This window comes from Musa acuminata, chromosome BXJ2-10, assembly GCF_036884655.1.
Source record: "Musa acuminata AAA Group cultivar baxijiao chromosome BXJ2-10, Cavendish_Baxijiao_AAA, whole genome shotgun sequence".
NCBI classification, from domain to species: Eukaryota; Viridiplantae; Streptophyta; class Magnoliopsida; order Zingiberales; family Musaceae; genus Musa; species Musa acuminata.
In genome coordinates, this window is record NC_088347.1 from 31237840 (window position 1) to 31258327 (window position 20488).

A 20488-nucleotide genomic window follows, 5' to 3' on the forward strand; every position below is an offset into this window, starting at 1 on the left:
ACTTGATGGGATCCCCGCTTTACTGAGAGAAACGATCAACTTCAAATTTCATTTGCACGGGGCGAAAAAGCGTACTATTCAACTCTGCATACACCGCATCAGCAATCCATACAAAAATGTGGCTAAAGCCAATCTCAAAGTCCCCAACCATTAGCTTCTTCCAAGCAGTAGTTTCAACCTAAAAAATAATAATAATCTGACACTAACTAATATAATGATCTGCAACAAACGTTAAAACACGTAAAAGTCTTCAGGTTTGATGTGTCCCTCCAATGAAATTTCTGAGCTGCTCTCTTATGATGGTGGATCTTCAGCCGGTGTCTCATACAGCTCCGCCAGACTTACCGAGTCCTCCATATGATTGAGGCTTCAATCACAATTTTTACTCATCTTTCAACAATGAGAAAACAGGAATTCCCTTGCTAGAAAAGCTTGAGCACCTCACAAGGAGCTCCTTGCCTACCTCGAAGTCCCTTCTGCCATTTACCTGAAATTAAACTCCAGAGAAGTTTGAGTACCTGAGTAATCTAATATGACGATCTATTCAATACAAGTCACCCAAAGAGAGAATAACTTTAGACCAAAAAGATATTCAGAGAGAGATCGGGTACCTCAAACTTGAACATTCCCCGAATTCCACCATTCAGTTCAAGTACCAGCCCATGGGCACGAATCTGATATACCTTTGCCGTCACTGTATCACCAAGCTTCAGTGAATCTGCACGGATAGTGGGTTTTGGCTTCTCATCAACATCATATGCAAGCGACACAGTTTTGAGTGTGCTGTCACTTTTCTGCTTTGTACCAGAAAAAGCATCCATTTCTTTCTCTTTCTTCGTTTTTCTCCTCTTCTTCAAACTCACATCATCTCTGTTTTTTGGCGACTCTCCAACATCTTGACATGGTAAAGATGCATTATAAGGCCTAGGAGAAGATTTGCTAAGCTTTCTACGCTTTGTTGTGATATGTTTACCAGCAGCAAGATCCTGAGCATCACACTCTGCAGCACTCCGAATTACTACTGCTGGAGACGAGCATGTGGCAGACTGCAATTCATTACTTTCATCTTGTACATCATTCAATGACCTAAGATTTTCCATGCGGGTCGTGTTCTCCAGTGAGGGCGAGGCCCAAACATTGACTGCTTGGTTTGCAGAAACAACAGAAGCTTGACCATCCAAATTGTCATTTAGGGAATCTTGCTTAGGAATTGTAGCCTTCAAGGACAATTTAATATTACCCCTGACATCCTGCCCGATGCACATTAAAGATAACTCTTGACCAATGGATAAGATATCAGAAACTCTTGATACCTGAGGATGAAATACACATCATTCTATTCGCCAAGTCTGATCACAGATGCATAGTAATAGTTCCATATCATGTAGTCAAGAAAAATGCAGAAGCGAAGCTAAAAGCTTTCCCTATCAATCATGGGTCAACCATATCACAGAATCCAAATCAAGAAGCTGTCCGTGAGATGGTCTAATGCAAGACAATGATGTGGCGTTCAAACCCATGACCGGGCTGTTCAAAATAGTACACACTACACACGAAATTACAAGTTAAGAGAAAGCAATGAAACTAGTCAATCTAACACCAGATGACAAGTGTCAATATTCTAGAAATGATTGGTACTAAATCAGCCCTCCATCAAAATTAGGAAAGCTTTAAAATCAGAAATTTAGCTGACCCCAATAGTTAAGACTTACGGCTTTATTGTTGTTGTTTAAAATTAGAAGTGTAAATCAGCATTAAACAAAAGAAAGATGAATAAAAATTTATAACCTAAAAACAATAAAGAATGTGCAACTACAATATTCCTTTAGTGAAAAAGTCTATACTACATTCAATATTGAGAATATTATAAACTATCATGGGAAGTGCTTCACGCATCGAAAAAATAAATGGTGGTGCTGAAGGCCTTCAGAAAGCCTCTAGAAAATTTTGTATGTTCATATGTGCTCATGAAACATTCGTCTTACAGAAAGATAAAAATGAAATTGGGGAGAAAAATAACCAGATCTTGTTCTGTTTCAATGGTGAAATATGCTACACCTCAAGCAAACAAGTACATGTTTTTAGGATAACGGTTGGCATGAAAGTTAAAGTATTTATACATGATATATCCACAACATAATTACATTTTATTATCAGAGAAAGTTCTTAAAGAACTTCTAAGAAACAATAAAATGTGGTTATGTTTGTCTAGTAATATTGCCCTAAACGAAGCTCAATGGTGGGAAAACAATTCCACATAGCCAACTAAAAGAGTTGGGACATTATGGCTTGTGGTTGTTGGTGCTGTAGAAAATTCTCTAAAGTTCAAAAGGACTGCCATATGAAATTAAAATCTTAAAAGCACGATAGAAATAAATGTAATCCTAGAAATAAAAGCATGTTATTATATTAAAAGAAGAATTATGAACTGAAGCAGCAGACTGTCATAAATCCAGCAGTCAGATTCAGTAGTTCAATTATCAACTAGACAATTAATCAACAGGCAGCAGTGAATTATATTAGCAATACTTTGCGATTGTTGTTCCAAATAAGGCTGAATCTATCCAACTTCAATAAGCCAAAGATGTATAAACTCAAGTATGAGGAGTAATTTCCCGCTGAAGTATAAATTTTAAGATTGGGGAATTAAGATTTAAGATTTGATGGGAATCGAAAGAGAGGAAGTGAAGACTCAAGAAGCTCAGGTACAATCTTCCAGATTTTCAGCAAGTTGCAGCTGATAACATCAAGGATGGACATATTGCTCCATATCTTGGATGTTCTGTTCAAAACGGATCTTGAAGTGAGAACTATGTTATAGGAGAGCTTCTCTCTTTTCCTTTATAGTTTTCTTAGTCCCACCAGAGTTAGCTCACATAGTGATGCAGCAGGCTGTGACATGTCTAAGCACATTATACATCAATGGTCTTCCGGCAAGGGTCTGAACCCTTCAAAGGCAATCCTAGGAACTGTGTCAGAAGGGGAAAAAGAATAAGAAACAGAAGATGGATAGAGACATAGGAACTGTGTCCAGAAAATCTGCTACTTTTTTCATTTTACAAAATATAGGAAGTGTTGAATCCTCTCTCAGCAAGCACTCCTTTTGTTAAGGTTCACGCAGCTAGCTTGTTCACAACAATCAGATCTTTCTAGAGAATAGGCATGAGAATCAAATCAGTCACGCATTTACTAAAATTAGCAATTGGCTATTAGAAAGAGAGCAAGGGGCAAAAGATACGGATGCCCACAGATATAGTTAAAAAAGCTTATAATGGAAATGCTTTTGCGCCACGGAACTCAAGGGGTAGCGGTTAAAACAATAACAATAACTAAGGATTATTATGCCAGCTGGCATGTGTTGACACAGGTCAAAATGTATCATAGGCTTGCACCATTCTGACCTGTGCTGACGCAACCAACACATGCTGCACCAACCAACATGGTATAAAATCATGTTCTGCTAATATGTGTAGACAAGCCCATCTAACAAAACAACAATCCTTGGTAACATGAAATGACTTCAGTTAACAAGAATTATAATGATAAAAACTTCAAGAAGACATGTCAATTAACTAATGATGTATTCATATTGACTCTATATCTAGTTGAAGAATTAAATAGCAGAACATACAGTTTCATGTGACAACTCAGAAATGTGCAGAAGACCCTGTTGGCCGCCATTGAATTCAACAAAAGCACCATACTCCTTAATTGAAGAAACAACACCTTTGTATATGCCACCAACTTCAATTTCACCTCCAATAAGAAAACTGATCTGCAATAAGAAAATGACAGCATCTCAACAATCAGAACTACAGGCTTATGAAGACAATAATTTCACATAAAATTAGTTGTATCTAGATCATGTTGGCTACACAAAATAAGTAACAGATGCCAGCTATTTGGATAAATGAATCTTTTCCTACCATTGACCTATGTAGAAGGGCAAAATCAGTTCTTAAACTACAAGCCATCAAATTCTTCCTAATTAATCCTAACCAAGGCTTGCAATTTCTGGCAGAATGGTAGACAGGCCGGTCTTTACCAACTGGATCACAGGCCGGCTCATGGACCAGGTGCATACTGGGTGGTTCAAGCCCTAGTAAAACACTTATTGCTCGGTCCAGCATTGATACTGGGCAAAACTGGTCAAATTTTGACTGGTACACTGTTCTAACAGTCAAATTTGACCCAAATTTGGCTGTTAAGTCTGCTTTTGGACTTATTTCACACGTGGTTTTAAGTTTCGTAGGTTCTTGCGCACCAATCTTCGCACGACGACGAACACCTTTTTGAAAAATTTGAGGTTTTTGTTTAGTGTTCTTTCACTACGCATGTGATGTCGCCCTTATATTTCCCTACAGTTCCAAACCGGCTAAATGAGGATTAAAAATCAGTTTAGCTAAGTTCTAATTAAATCAAGTTTAATATGACTGATTGAATTATGGTTCAAGTCAATTGATTAATTGATATTGTTTGACATTAATGATATTTGAAAGAAATATTTTAATATATTATTTCATCCCGATATAGACATGACTAATATGAGATGATGTTGTTTCGTTGCTGAGGGCAAATAGGGCGATTCCCTTCAATGATTGGGAAAAACGTATGTTTGCCTCCATCAGCAGTTGGGAGAACATAAACTCATCTCGTAGGATAAAACATCTCCATCCACTGTTGGGGGAGTGCTCCTTTGGGTATTTAATATACACTAGTGGGATGATTGACTTTTGGTCATGTATTCATTTTACAGTTGACTTATAGGGGTTCCTACTCAACGTTGCTAAGATTTCTTTGTTTTTAATTTTCAGAGCAACCTCCCATTAGCACTAGACCGGATTCCATTGAAGAATAAACCTTTCTCTATCGCTAGCTCGAGCCAATTGAATTTATCTTCAAGTTAACATCACTATGTTTCACAATAAAACCTAGAACTGACTTATGATTTGACGAATAAATGAATTGTAATAAATATTTACAAGTTATGCATATTAATAAGGTGATGTTTGCTTATTTGACTCCGGATGTACTTGTGGAAAAATGTTATAATCCTGTAAAAAAAAAATTCAGGATGTGACAGACGAAGTCAGTTTAGTGGATCATTTGCAGTGAGAATCTCTACGAGTCATAGGGATTAGGCATGAGTTCTAGCATGAGATGACCAACTGGCCCTCCTCAGCAGTTAGGCAGGATAGGAAGCATGAGGCAGTCTGCATTATGCAAGTTTCATGTACTGATGATGCATACATGAAGGAAAAGACATTGGAAAAGCTATTGCCAAGTGGTTCAACTTCTGCCACCTCCATCAATGCTAGTTGACCTTCAACTTCCATCACCATCAGCACCATATCCACCATCATCTCTGCCTCTCCACATCCATCATGACTATCACCACCATCCCACTATTATCACGATACCTACACTTCTACCTTCTGCACCAACCATTGCAATGGGACTGTAGCAGCAAATTAGATGGGACAAAGATGGAACAGGAAGGTGAAGTAATTTATATACTAATGACTAGGACCATTCTGGATGCAAATCTATGAAAGAACTAGGTCTGATCTTAAAAGTAAATTTTGGAAAAGAGAAAATGAAGGGGCAGTTATGAATGTATTATCAATCAACCATCAATTTGCACTATCAAACCTCGAGACAAACACCGAAAATGTTCTTTATAGATGAGAATAAAAAAGTGTTCATCACATAAAAGAAGGTATTATTACATTAAGACTAAGACCACAAAATCTAGATAATGTTAACTATCTTAGAATTTAGACTAATATGATGAAACGATAATGCAGAAAATCAAAAGAATAAAGATCCACTTTTCTAATGCTACAATGATTAGGTTTTGAAAAGCTGGCCTGAATCGACACAAATAGAGAATGCAACATGTGTCTCATTAGAATGTCATATAAACTAAATAGGAAGCATCAAGCAATATCGTAGAGAAGATATTGGCTGCAATCACACGGATTAAAGGCTCATCTGGGTCTAACACACAAATGGGAACAAAAAACGATGTCTACACAACCCACAAGCCTATCAAAGTAAAGTAAATAGATGTGTTAAAAGTTAAATAGCAACTCAAAGGCAAGTAACAATAATAGGAACCATGAAATAGGATGCCTTTTATGACACACAAGCCTATCAGATGATCAATATGTGCATCGTTTCTTTTCTGATAAGCAACTCAAATAACTTTACTGAAAAATAACAATACCTAGAACCAAACAACTTGTTGGCTCAGAACAGAACTGTAATAAAGGACTGTGTATTCACCTAAATCACCTGGTACCACCAAATAAAATAATTGCTGCATGGTCCATATCCGGTGCTTCATCAAACTAGTAAATACTGGTTTGTTCATAACAGCCAAACTGATATTTCAAACATTGCCCAGAAGTATTTTAAAAAAATCACTTAATAGAAGCATAAACCACAAAGACAAATCCAAACAATAGTATAGATTCGGCAACAGATGCAAAGATGATTGTGTAACATGACAGCTAAAAGATAGTTGCAAATCATTTTCTTGAGCTTTCAAAGCAGTATGCAAACAATTTCCTTGAGCTTTTAGAACTAGTACCTTTTCTTGAGCTTTTTGCATAATAGATTGATTTTTTGCCACGATAGTTACTGCCCCATCATTTACCGAAACTCGTGCACCTTGAGAGAGTAAGGTGGATTAGCAGAAGAAAAATTATGCCCAAGGAAAGAAACCAAATTGAAGAGACCATTGTGATTCTTGGGTTTTGATAAAGTGCAATACTATAATAAGTTGCAAACACATTGGCATTTGTATCATAGACATCTATGCAAGGCAAGAAAATTAACAAACACCTTTAGAACCCTCATATTGTAGACAGACGATTCTACCAGAACTTAACATTTAAAGAGAATAAGTACTAACATAAATTCAACTATGAGATAGCACAGTAACCAGTTGTACCAATTGCATAGTACTGGTCCATGACAAGAAACATGCACACTGGTGTACCATGACATTGCCAATATGCTAATATGAATCAACTTTCTATTTTTAGTATACTGACAAGTACCAATATTATACCAACAAGGTACCACCCATATTGTCATACCAAGTCTGATCGGATAACTGACTCATTCCTAAACCATTGATCCAAAATGTTTAGACCTAGGTTACTAAGTCAATTCAAGTCTTTGCCCACTTTTGATGTAGCACTAAACTTGGGGGTATTACAACCTTGTCCACTTGACCATCCACAACTGACTTAAAAGGCTTAACGTCCTAATCAAAGGCCAACATAGCTCAGAATTGAACTCAAACATGATGCACGTGAGGTTTATCTCAGTGATTTTAACGTCATGAAATGCCTCCATTCCCACAGATAACCCTTTTCTACTCAACTTCTTGTCTATATCCACCACTAAGTTGGCTCTGATACCTTTTTTGTCTTGACCCTTAACCCCTTAAATTATTGAACCAACCCAAAATAGCTAAGCTCAAGTTACTCAATGGTGATATGCCCATCAAGCCCTTGTAGAACTACACTTGAGAATGTTACACATATGACCCAGTTCTTACATAGTCCCTAATATGAGCTTTGGCTTGATCACTTGCAAAAATTATATACATAAATCAATCATAAATGATAAACTTTTTGGTGTAATCATAAGAATTAAGATTGTAGGACACATCAGATCTTAATAGCTTATGCCTACTGGAGGCAGATTGAACTAGGAAGTTTGGCATTTGAACAAATAATCAAGGGTGAACTGTACCAGAGTTATAATGTTGTCTGTATTCTTTTTAATCTTTCGAATTGGCTCCTTATTTAATCTGTAAAATTAGGGGGTAAAAACGTTTAATTTCTTATGGAAGAATATAATTAGAAGAGTTTCTCATCCTTGAGATTAAGAGTCGAGAAACTGCTTTCACTAAGATTATCTTCAGAAAATCTGTAAGTTTGGACAATGCTCAAATGTTTTTATAATCTATAAGAAATTAAACGTAAACCATCAAAGGAATTTAGATTGCATATCATATCCAGATACTGGATCAATATTGTAAACTGGATATTTGAGTCTATCAAGCATAAGCACTACCCAAATGCTTGGCATGTCCATTTGGACATTGGAATTAGTAAAATGCTTTCAAAGATAAGCCGTATAATTCAAAGAATATTAGAACCAAGTGTATTATCTATACTTTATCATTTTTACTATGGCATTATGGAAGACACCAGCATCAATAGCCATGGCATGGTTTTTGCTTTTGTTTCCTTTAACAGAATTTTTTTCATGTGAAAACATACTAGTGCAACCATATTATAACATCTTACATAATGGCAAATTAGTGTGCTATCACCTATTTGTTCAAACATACAACAGGACCAACAAATGTAGACCACTGACTTTCTCCCTCCAATGTGAGAAAATATTCACTAGAAAATTCAATATCTTTCATGAGGAAACTAGAAGAAATTTAAGACATGAAAGCTCATCAGTCACCTGTTTCCTGTTCAATCCTCTTTCTTTGAGTGATCAAAAACCCAAGAGATCGTCGAAGAGAATCAGCAGCAAACTTCAAAGTGGCTGCATACAATCATATCAGTAAACCACAACATCAGTTTATTATTAGAACCTGTGACAACTGAAGCAAGGTCTGAAATAGAGAAAAGCAAAGAAACCTAATCGAGGTGTACTTCCATCACCCAGTGTACGAGGTGCACTTATTTCTTCTTCCATGCGATCAAGAATTTGATTACGACCTTTTTGTGCCGGTTCTAAACACTCACAAATTATGTCTAGGGGTATTCCAGCAGGTTTTATATCTAATTGGATTGCAGTAATCCCTTTCCTTGTTCCCGCAATTTTAAAGTCCATGTCCCCAAGGTGATCTTCAAGACCCTGGGAATTCACAAAAGAGACAAGTAAAGCTAGTAAGGAAGCATATCCAAAACAAGGTTACGCTAAGATCTTGGATATATTTTTTCTGGTCCAGTAAACAAATCACATGTACCAGAGGGAACAAATAAATCCTTCATGCTTAAGATTTTCCTGGAAAATTCATTCCAACATAAAAGGCAATATGGATTTACCAGTATATCTGTCAGTATACGATAATTGATAATTCTTCCAGTGGATGGATCCACATCACTGACAAGACCAACTGAAACACCAGCGACATGTACTCTTACAGGAATACCAGTATCCATTAAAGCCATACTTCCTATAGAGAACATAAAGATATGTCAGTGTTTAGGAGACGCATTAAACACAAAATCAGTTTTTCCTAACAATTGAAAACTTCTCAAAAAGTTAAGCAGAAGACAGAATTGCTGTGTAAGGCCACCCTTGTATGCCTCGCAAAGCCTATTGGGTATATGATCCAAAATCCAAAAAGATTTCCTTAATATTGTGCCAACTGCCAAAGCAGTGATATCTACCACCAGCAAATCAAACTCTGAAAAGCCGCTTGTTAAAATAAAAATATTAACCATAAACCTGTTTTTAGCACTTGGAAACAAAATTACCAACCAAGCATATTACTTCTTCAATACATGGAGTTCTAAAAGGCTCTCACATAATGCAGACAACTAGTAGGACAAAGCACCTAAGTAGTTCTTATAGTACATTTGGTATTTTTTTAAATAAATTCTTAGCACATATCCACATTATTTACTTCTGTTATAAATTTTATACATGACTTATTGCTAATAAGAGACAATAACATAATTTACTATCAATATAGTTATGTGACACTGTAATTTAGGGAATATAAAAGGTGATCAATTCCTTAAGAAATACTAAAAAGAAACAGAGAGAAGGCTTTCTGCAACACAGGTCACGGGTTGTTGTTTGCATACAAGCGAGGTGATGGGTCAACAAGAGGGACGCTGATGGAAGCCCATGATCGAGGCCGCCGGTGACGAGTCGCCGATAGGGGTGAGGCGAGGTCGCCAAGGGCGTAGCCATGCAGATCATGCAATAGGTGCTGATCAAGTCGTCGACTAGGGTCAGGTTACAGAGGGTGCTGGTGAAGTCATTGACGGGGGTGAGGTTGCCGATAGGTCGTGGTGCCCACGGTAGCTTCAGCCTTCTCATGGACAATCGACACAAGTGGGCTCGATTTCCCTTGATTCCACACTTCCTCGCCCTCACTTGAAGCCCACATGACTCACTGTTACATGCGAGCATCATGCGAGGGGGAAAGGGCACAGGAGAAGCATACAACACAGATACATTGTGTCCCAAATAAAAATAAATAAATAAATAAATAAAATGACACATGCCCAACCGTGTCGGCAACGTATCCATGTCTGACGTATCAGACAAGCACATGTCTAACACACAAGTGTTCGACACAGATACATCCACCAAGCACATGTCTAACACACAAGTGTTCGACACAGATACATCCACCAAGTTGATGTGTCTGGGCTTCCCAATTTTCAAAAAGTATATCTTCCCTATCATCTTTTATTTTTAAGTCAACTTCCCTTCTTATATTTAATGACCTTAGTAGGTATAGATATGCATAAAATATTGCCATGTGGCAAGTTAGTTGATATCTAAAAAAATAGTGTAATATTAAGAAAGTTCAAATTAAAACAAAACAGCACCTTCATTTGTAGTATTGACAAGTGAATCTTCAACCAACATGACAAGAAAACAATAATATTTAAATTTATACCTCGATGTATCATTATCAAGTATTTTCTCTCAATGAGCAACACAGTAGCATCCTTATAAATTTGAAGCATCTGCTCTAAGATTAAAAACATCACATCATTCTTGTATATACAATGAGAAGGTGCATAATCAAAATGGAAATATTTCTAGTCATTAGCTGAACAGGATTAGATAAAGTCATGTGCCTAAACTCTGGACAGGAATGTGCCTGAACCTACCACTCACTGCTTGAGGTTCAACAGATGTGCAATTTTTTATAAGATTATCAATGTAAAAAAGAAGGGAATGATGATGATGGAAACAAAATTTTTTTGACCATTCATAATAAAAAGAAAAGAACATAAATGCTGTCAGAGGTGCCAATTAAAGTTGACTATTATCTTTAACAAAACTTTTGTCAGACGTGCCAACACTACTACAATCCAGTACAAAATCAACATAAAGATGGTACCTCCACATACTGTTGCCATTGACGTTGAACCATCAGATGCCATGACTTCGGAATTGACACGAACAGTATATGGAAAATCAGCCTCAGGAGGTAATACAGCAAGCAAAGCCTTTTCAGCAAGTGTTCCTACAAAAGGAAAGTCAATCCTCAGAGGAAATTGATAGGTAAAAAACTCAGGAAGTCCATGACATATACATGCCAATTTGATCTACCATTATGCTATGCAAATACATCTGTGAAAACCACAATAGCATGTATGTTATCTAACGAGCACAAAGACTTTTCAACAAACTTCATTTGCTGACGCAACTGACAAATAATGACAGCAGCAGTCTTGAATTATGAATATGTAATTCATTTCAATGTGCCCAAAAATCTAATAAATGCTTTAGCCGAGTCTAAAAGAACATCCTTTCCAATTAGATGAAACATGCATACATCACAAAAAGATGGATTGAGCCTTCTAAGGATCACAACTGTAAGAAAAAGGACTGAAGCCTGCAATACCAATAAAGGAATTGTTAAGTGGCCATGTAAGGTAATACATTATGCAGTTTATCCACAGCTCAAATGATTTCATAGGCAAAAGTCTTCAAAAGCTCTTGTCATTTAGTGTACTCCGACCTTCAAAAGAAGATAGTTGCCACTATTTTTGCTACTACAACAATCCATAATGTCCAAACTGTAGGACAGTAGTTAACATATCCTAAAATGTTATATCCACATACACGCAATAAGCAGCACATTTAAAGCCGGAAACACAAATGGCAACTTGCATATATTACATTTTGGTGTTTGTCTTATACTGAATTATAATTTTCAACAAAAAAATGGAATGAGAAAGTAAAACAAATCTAATATAGCTAGATTTCATTCAGATATTTGACTTAGTAAATAAAACATGAAACATTACTGTGTCGCTCGCAATATATGTTCTTTTCAGATTCAAAATAAGAAAAATGGTGGTGCACTAGCCAAAATTATAACACCATCAACTGGTTGATTAAACTATTCTTGATCTAGCACCCTCATATATGTTAAAATGAACATCACATTTTGGTAAAAATGTATGCAAAAGTATTGCCTGAGGCCAGAAAAATCAAAGTAAGGCTTTCCAAGAGCAGCATGAAAAGATGAAATACCATGTCCAACTTCACGCCTATTTAAGCCTCCACGTTTGCCAACTTCATTAATTGAGAATGGAGGAAAGCTATAGTGAAGCATGAAACGCTTTGTTGGTGGCCCAACTATTGAGTCCAATCTTTGAGCATCTCCAGGTGCCCCAAGGGTAACTGTGCACAAAACCTATAATCAAAATTTCCAACAGAATGTGATTGTTCTCACCCAAAAATAATATTCTATGGAAACCAAATATTTCAGACATAAGCATTTGAATTAGAATTGAATAGAGTATATGAAAATTACTGTCAACCTGAGTGTCACCACGAGAGAAAAGTGAAGATCCATGGAGAATGGGATATGTTCCAGATTCACAATACAGAGGTCTAACTTCATCAAGTTTTCTACCATCAACTCGAAGGCCTTCATCAATAATCCTTCGCCGGATAATCTACACACATGACAAATGATCACAAGGGAAAGCAAAACCACATTTTCAGTAGAGCATTTTCATAAGTATATATAACTGAGATAAATAATCTAGTAGCCGAGAAAAAGCTTTCACACCAGTAGTGCTTTCTCTTAGTGAACTTAACCATGAGTGCTTTAGAATCTTAACTACTAATAACATGAGTGGTGATGAGACTAATGCGAGCACGAGGACCAAGTAGTCCTCTGGTTTGATGAGGACTGTGGAATGCACATAATGACTATGCACCGCATGGTGTCACATGCTAGTTATTTAATCATCTTAAAACAATAGTATTTTTATGATACTAAACATCGAATTACCATTTCAGAAAACAAACCAACAGACCAACAAAGGAGTTCTTACTATTACATGGAAGCACATAGTAAACTGTCTCAACAATAAAGATAAACCAATTTTAAATGAGATATATAGAAAGTGTTGTGATTTTGACGCCAGCAAGAACTATGCTTTTAGCTAAGCAACAACAATAACAACAACAAGAATAAAACAATATAAAGTCCCAACTGTTTGGAGTTGACTACATGCCATTGAGCGGAAAAAAGTCATCTGTAGTTAACTTGAGTATTAACGTCTTTTTTGCAGTTTCTAATAAAGTCTTCTCTATATCTCCTTGTACCATTAATAGTACAAGGATATCTGAATATCCAATAACACTACAACTGATTACTCCAATAAAGTCTTGAGATCTCGAGCATATTACTCTGTACCAACTGGCCTTTGCTGGACTGAGGCTAAAATGACAAGTGGAGCGACCAAACCGAAGTTTCATAAGATCATTGTCCTGAACATACCATTGTGGTAAGAATACTGCTAAACATTTGATCCCCCTTTCTCACTCATTTAAAATCTGAAACAAATCCTTTTTTTCCTTTTTCTTCTCCCTAAACTCTCAATGTTACTCTCAAATCTTCTTCTCAAACCATTGTTAAATTTCAAGCAAATCAAACTTCTTCAAATTTAGGTTGTCTTCATGAAAGCAAGGTAAAACTGAAGTTGAACTTGAAGCTTTTGTTATGAATTTTGGGGAAATGATAAGAGTATTTTTGTGATATTCTTCATACTTTTACTCATGAATTTCATGACAAGATTTGTGCAGATATAGGATATATTCACATAAATTTAGGTTAGATCTGCATGGACCAACCAATATCAGTGCAGATGTAGGCTAATTTTACCTTTATTTAAGATAAATCTGTGCATATTTGACCAAGATCGGTCAATTTATTTATAATCGCACGAATCCGGCTGAGAGTTTAAACAACTATAAGCTAGATTTCTGTGAAGATAATATAGATCAGCGAAAATCCAACCAAATTAATGCAAAACTATGGTAGATTTGCATGGACCTATGCTAGATCCACATGGATTCCACCTAAATCAATGCAGATCTAGGCTATATCCAGGGTTGCCTCAGTAAATTAAACAGGCTTCAAGGACAGGTGCTAAGAAAAACTTAGAGCAGAAGTAATAAGAAAAACTTAGAACAGAAGGAGAAACTTGATAGATAGACATCCACGCAGCCTACCTATGATCCGTATCAGGATTGAGCGATGATGATAACTCTGAGAATGCTGATGACATTCATGTATCACGGAATACCATCGTATGGACGACGCTATAAGACATAGACATGTTTTTAATTCATCCCAGCAAGAGGATTGCAGTAGCCTTTTTTGTGAAGGCATAAATTGTCATAAATTGTTAATGCCAAATCCACTTGAATGGTTTAGGAAACGAAAGGCAAACACGAGAATATTTTTGATGACTTTGATTATATGAGAGAGCTTAACTGATATCAACTCTGACCAGAGTTCCTCATGATCACAATCTTACTATTGGCATGAATTTCTTAAATAATAGTGTGAGATAGACAATTAGTCTCAATTTGTTGAAATAGACAATAATAGTGCTTAGAGAGACAAGTTGTTGAATTAAAGGCTTCATATTGCTGAAAAGTAGAATACCATCGGCTGTTCTATTGCTTAACAAACACTGTGGTCACTGGTCATACTCGCACACAATCCAACAGACATACCAATTGGACAAATTGTCAGTATAATTATTAATGTGCCACTTAGTGAGCAGACTTGCTCAATTATTCCTGGATCACAGGGTATCTACTAAATTATAGCCTCAACATCCAACCACAACCACCTCTTGAGATTACATGGCATTCATTTTGGTATTAGTAGGGGCCCCTCTCGGAAAGGTATAGCTTCTATCATATATAACTTAACTCATGTAACACGTGCTAATTTTATCGTGCTTATAAGTTTTTTTCTACTTTATATTTTTGATGTATTGAATGGCTATGATATCAGGCTAAGATTTTAAACCATGACTCCATAAAAGCCCAAAAGATCGAATTAACAGGGAAACAAGCAATTATGAAAAGGTTTATATGTCCATTAGTATTACAATGAGATCAATTAAGTCAATGTGCTCACGTTTACATGCTTTGGACTTCATTTGGTTAGAAGACAGAATTTAAAGTGTCCATCATTGAAGTTAAATTCAGCTGCTCTAAAAATGTATAGTGATAAACTTAACTAACTAAAATTCATGAGCTCACCATCACATCCTGAAATTTAAGCAACAAAAAACAACCACAACAAACGAGGGGTTAAAATTGTATATATTTAACTCTCCCAAGCAGTGGCATGACAGAAGCATCATGCAGCTTCACCTTTAAGTTGAAGCAAGCTTATAAGTTAAAGTGTTAAACAATATAGTGAAGTGATCGAGTAGACTGGTAGGAGCAGAACTTGTCAAAATAGAAATGACAAAGTCTAGTACACTAGTAGCATCGATGGTAAAATCGGAATCCCATAGTGGACCACATCCCCAAAAGTCTTGAAGAGGTAAACCTAGGTGTATGTGATGCTTTTTGGAATATTTGTATACTAAAGTTAGGCTTGAGGATACCAAAAGAATAAGGGTCAATGATTTAGAAAGAGTGAAAACTGCAGCATGGATAGTGAAACAAAATACAACAAACTTTGTAGGTAACCCAGTTGCTCCATTAACCACTCCATGCATACCAAAAGGTAAAGGTGTAGCCCTCAAGCTCCCAGGAATAATAACACAATTATCCTGCTAATAAAAAACTGGCACTGGACCAACAGGAAGAATAGATAGCCCCTCAACTGCTCATATCTCATCAACAAAAAGCCAAAAATTGACTTGCTCTTACTATAAGGACCACTTCATAAAAAAACATTCATATGTCCACGTCCAAACCTCAAAAAAATCATACACATTGATTTTCTTCACATTTACAGGATGGTACTACCACCACAACAACTACCAAGATCCTAAATCTCTCACTTCCTCAGACCTAACCCTTTCTCCAGTCGTACTTAATATGACTGAGAGAAAGAATGCAAATCAAAACCCTGCCATGGCAGCTCCTGACCTAAGACAAAACTGGCCGGTGAACAAATTGACTTTAATAAAAAGGTAGACAACAGATCAAGTTGTTTGACCGATAGCTTAGACCAAAACTATCAACCAAAGACAAGATTAACAATGTAGAATTAAGTAACAAAAGACAAAAGCTATTTCTAACAGAATTTATAATTCAAAAGAAAAGATGCATAACATTTTTATAGTTTTATCAAACCAAAAAGCATGAGAAATTTCTCTAGGAGAACATTTAGGAAATTATGATTGTAGGCTTGACCTAAATGCATGCAACGGTACCATAATATACCAGCAGTTTGAATAAATTACATAAAAAATTTGAAACAAAGCATAGAACACAAAATTTTGGACAGACAGTGGCACCTGTTTTCTAACTGTATCAATAGTTTTTGGCAGAACTTTTAAGCTCTCCTCATCACACTCTTCTTCGAGTTTTGCTTTAACAGTTTGTGTAATCTTGTCCAATGCTTCTCCGCGTTCAAACTAACAATACACAATCCATTATATCATCTAAACCATTTCATGATTAGAATCTGTCAATTTTCAAATCTAAAGCACACAAGAAGCCATGACTTACTATCTTTTGTAGCCTGCTTGGAGAAAAGCATAAATCAAATAATTATATAAATAAGAAAATAAAAGGAGTGAAGAATGGCACCTTTCCATATGCTGAATCTGTAAAGACAACCTGAATAGGTGCTTCTGCTAAGTTCCTTATCTTCTCTAGTGTAACATCTGAAATCATTGAGAGTTTATATTCTTTCTTCTGCTTGCCAGCTTTTTCAGCCAGTCTAATTTGAGGCTCAATGTATTTGACAGCCTGAGCAACAAAAAGATGAGCCAGGACTTAAAATTTTCTCATTAGAAAAGACTAAGTCAATGAGTTATTACACCTCGAGATGTGCCAGTTTTAATCCAGCTTCAAGGTCCTTTTCTGATATCTCACGTGCCTGTACATCTATCATCAGAGTCCTATCCATTGTACATGCATACACCAAATTGAGATCACTGAGGCTCAGCTGCATATTCAAAACACCAGTATGACATAAGTAAAACCAAGATACTCAATTATGCACCAAATTCCACACTCATAATCCACCATAAACAAAGATAGAACCTACAAAAATATTTTTATAGCCTACAACCTGTTTTTAAAATTCAAAACATATCAAGAATATTACCTCATCCATAGTTGGATTAAAGATAAATTTTCCATCGATCCTCCCGACACGTATTACCCCAATTGGTCCATTCCAAGGGATATCTGATAGCATCAGAGCAGCGGATGTGGCATTTGCTGCCATCACGTCTGGATCTTGCTTTCCATCCGAAGAAAGAACACTTACCATGACCTGTAAATCATCAAGAAAACAGATGTCCAGATGAAGATGAATGTATGAAGCCTTTTAAAATATTTTAAATTGTGAATAGTAAAGTGAACCTGCACTTCATGGTAAAAGCCAGAAGGAAATAATGGACGGATAGGACGGTCAATAAGACGGCCACATAGGAGTTCCCGTTCCTTAGGGGCTCCCTCCCTCCGCATAAATGTCGTAGGAATAACACCTTGAGCATACTGTTTTTCTTGATAATCAACCTTAGGATGAACCAATCACTCAGAGATCATTTGAAGGTAACAATGTTATATAGATATATAGAGAAAAAAAGAAAGAGGTGAAAACATGTCAGAAGGGACAAGCATCAAATTTCTCATGATAATCTAGAAGCTAAAAAGACACCATGGATGAAGTAGTTCAGGCAGGATCAAAAAATATTATTAGGCTATTATTTTATTATTGAGAAAAGAAAATTTTGAGATCCCATCAATATTATTTTATTAGCTAGCCATTTAGACGAACTTTCCAATATATTTTTCACATTAGTTTTTCAGGCTATCTGATTTGCAACTTCAGCTAGAAAGATGGAGAATAAGCTTCCAGTGGACAGAACTACTAATTTAGTGCAAATCTAGTTGAATGCATGTCCACAACCAATAAACAGACTAATGCCTGGGTTGTACTAAAACATGAAAGAAGAAATTTTCTGTCTCAAACGTTGCATTGAAATGGAGAGAAACAGTGCGCAGCTGTTTTTCTTCCCATGACTGCATGCAGTTAAATAGTAGTATTAACTTGAATCTTTTGTCTGGGCTGAGTTAGTTGAAACAAAGTAAAATCATAATCAGTAACAACCAAGTAAACAGAAGAGCCAGCAGATTAATGAGTTATGTATAATTCTTCCATTTAGAAGTACAAAAGGAATGATATAGAACAATAATATCAAAGTAGCATATTCTTCAAATAACACACGGAAAAATCAAATTCAATCGCTTGTTCTCAAAGAAAGAAAGAAAAAATCCACCTTAAGAATTTACGAGAGGTATTTAAACTTAAAGTAACTTCCAAGAGAGAAGAATGAAAATTTTCATATTAATTACAAACATGATCAAAGTTAATCAAAAACACGCTATCTTAGTGAATGCAGAAACCCACATGATACAACAAAAGAAAACAAGGAAGGAAAGAAAAAAGAATAGAGGGTTCAATACCGTGAGGGGCAAAAAGTCACGAGCCCCATCACCTCTAGCGGAGGCGACGGTCGAAAGGACATTGGTATCGCCCATATTGATCACAACGGATCCGTTAGCGAACCTGGCAATCTTGCCTGTTTCGATGGAGATGATGCGGGACCCGACCTCGAAATCTTCCCTAAAGGTCCCGAGAACCTTCCGAGTGTGGAAAGATTCTGCCGCCCGCTCGGAAGGAGGAGGACGAGGCGGTTGGGAGACGAACGCGTGGCCGTCGCTGCAGAGGAAACGTACGCCGAGGCGACGACAGCGCTGCCGACAGTGGAAGGAAAGTAGTGACGCCATTAGGATACGAGGGTTGGCCCTCCTCCGGAGGGTCGCTGCCACGGCCGCCAATTCCATCACCAGATGCAAAGAAGAAACCGACAGGGTGAAGGGTTTATCTAGGGCTTAAGCGGGAGGGAAAGAAGCTGCTGAGCTAGGAACTGAGAACGGCGGAGCCCCACTCTCAAATCAAAACCCTTGCCTCTGCATGGGCCCCACATCGAACGATGCGGCCACTAAGATCTCACCCGTGCGTAAGGTGGGTGTTCTGGTTCACGGTTCGTCTTGTATCCCCGCATTTAGAGAAGTGCCAAAAACAAAAAAAGAAAATTTTGTAGATATTGATTGTTTTATGAATACTTAAAAATATGAGAAAATACATGCACTAAGACTGGTCATTGTACGATTTATATTCTCAATCCCATTAGATGGACATCGGGGATTGCTATATAGATATAAATGAAGATATAGTGGAATTGCTAATTTCTTAAACTATTTTTAGACGAATTTAATCTCCATCAATACCACTAATATTCTCGTATAAAACGCTTTATAAAATTATAAACTTATAACCAAATTAATAATTAAGATTTATAAATACATTGATTCACTAGTAAAAAATATTATAGCTATATTAAGATTTGGCCCAAGAGAAGCCTGCACATGTGTTGGTAACAAATAATTGCTCCATTTAGCCCACATTATTTACTATAAGGCCTAAAGAATCATAATCCTACTTGTCAATTAACAACAAGTCCATGATAATTTGATAAAATTATAAGATTATAATGATCATATAATTTTGCCTACATGAATTTATAAAATAAAAAGTTAAATAATATAAATAGGTTTAGAATTTACAGTTTGGATTTAATGTTCAAGCCTCAGAAGCCCGCTCATTTTGTGGGTTATTATTCCAATGGTAACCATGCATTTATAGACATAGAGTTTATACATAATTTCTACAACACTTTATCCAGCATCGACTTATACGTGGGATACCCAAATAAAATTTTAGTGCCAAACAAAATTGAGATATACAAGTCAAATGGTATTTCTCTAATTAATTTTCTATTTATTGATAATGTAAACTTATAAATAGCTTGCCTCATGCAGTTACTTGGATTGAGAGGCAAAATGTCATACCAGCCCAAACCAACCACACATGCTCCGCACGCACAACACACATAGGACCCACACGCTCCTCACGCACAGCCCATATAGACACTGCATTGTTCATTATTCAAATTCGATCAAAATGTGTAACGATAAATGGTCGGATCACAATGCTCGCATGTGGGTTCCACACGCTCCTCACGCACAGCCCATTTCTTTGTCATCTTATTTATTTAATTGTCTCCCCAAATACTCAACTTCAAACCTTAAACCCCAAACTTTAAGACCTAAATCCTAATTCCAACCCAAACGATTATGAAGTTCTCTAACCATGATTCCTCCTCGTAGAATG

The 20488-nt window shown here is 36.5% G+C and overlaps 1 protein-coding gene across 1 annotated transcript; it reads right to left on the reverse strand.

Moving 5' to 3' along the window:
- Positions 1 to 59: 59 nt before the first annotated feature.
- Positions 60 to 19189, reverse strand: LOC103968808 (polyribonucleotide nucleotidyltransferase 2, mitochondrial). The gene is made up of 16 exons (XM_009382130.3): positions 18718 to 19189; positions 17611 to 17766; positions 17351 to 17521; positions 17063 to 17188; positions 16828 to 16989; positions 16533 to 16652; positions 12567 to 12704; positions 12277 to 12439; positions 11135 to 11260; positions 9090 to 9220; positions 8679 to 8898; positions 8500 to 8583; positions 6596 to 6675; positions 3632 to 3775; positions 612 to 1313; positions 60 to 487 (listed from the first exon to the last, which is right to left on the reverse strand). Exons 1-16 carry the CDS (start codon positions 19096 to 19098, stop codon positions 383 to 385), a joined length of 3009 nt encoding a protein of 1002 aa, XP_009380405.2. The 5' UTR covers positions 19099 to 19189; the 3' UTR covers positions 60 to 382.
- Positions 19190 to 20488: the final 1299 nt, after the last annotated feature.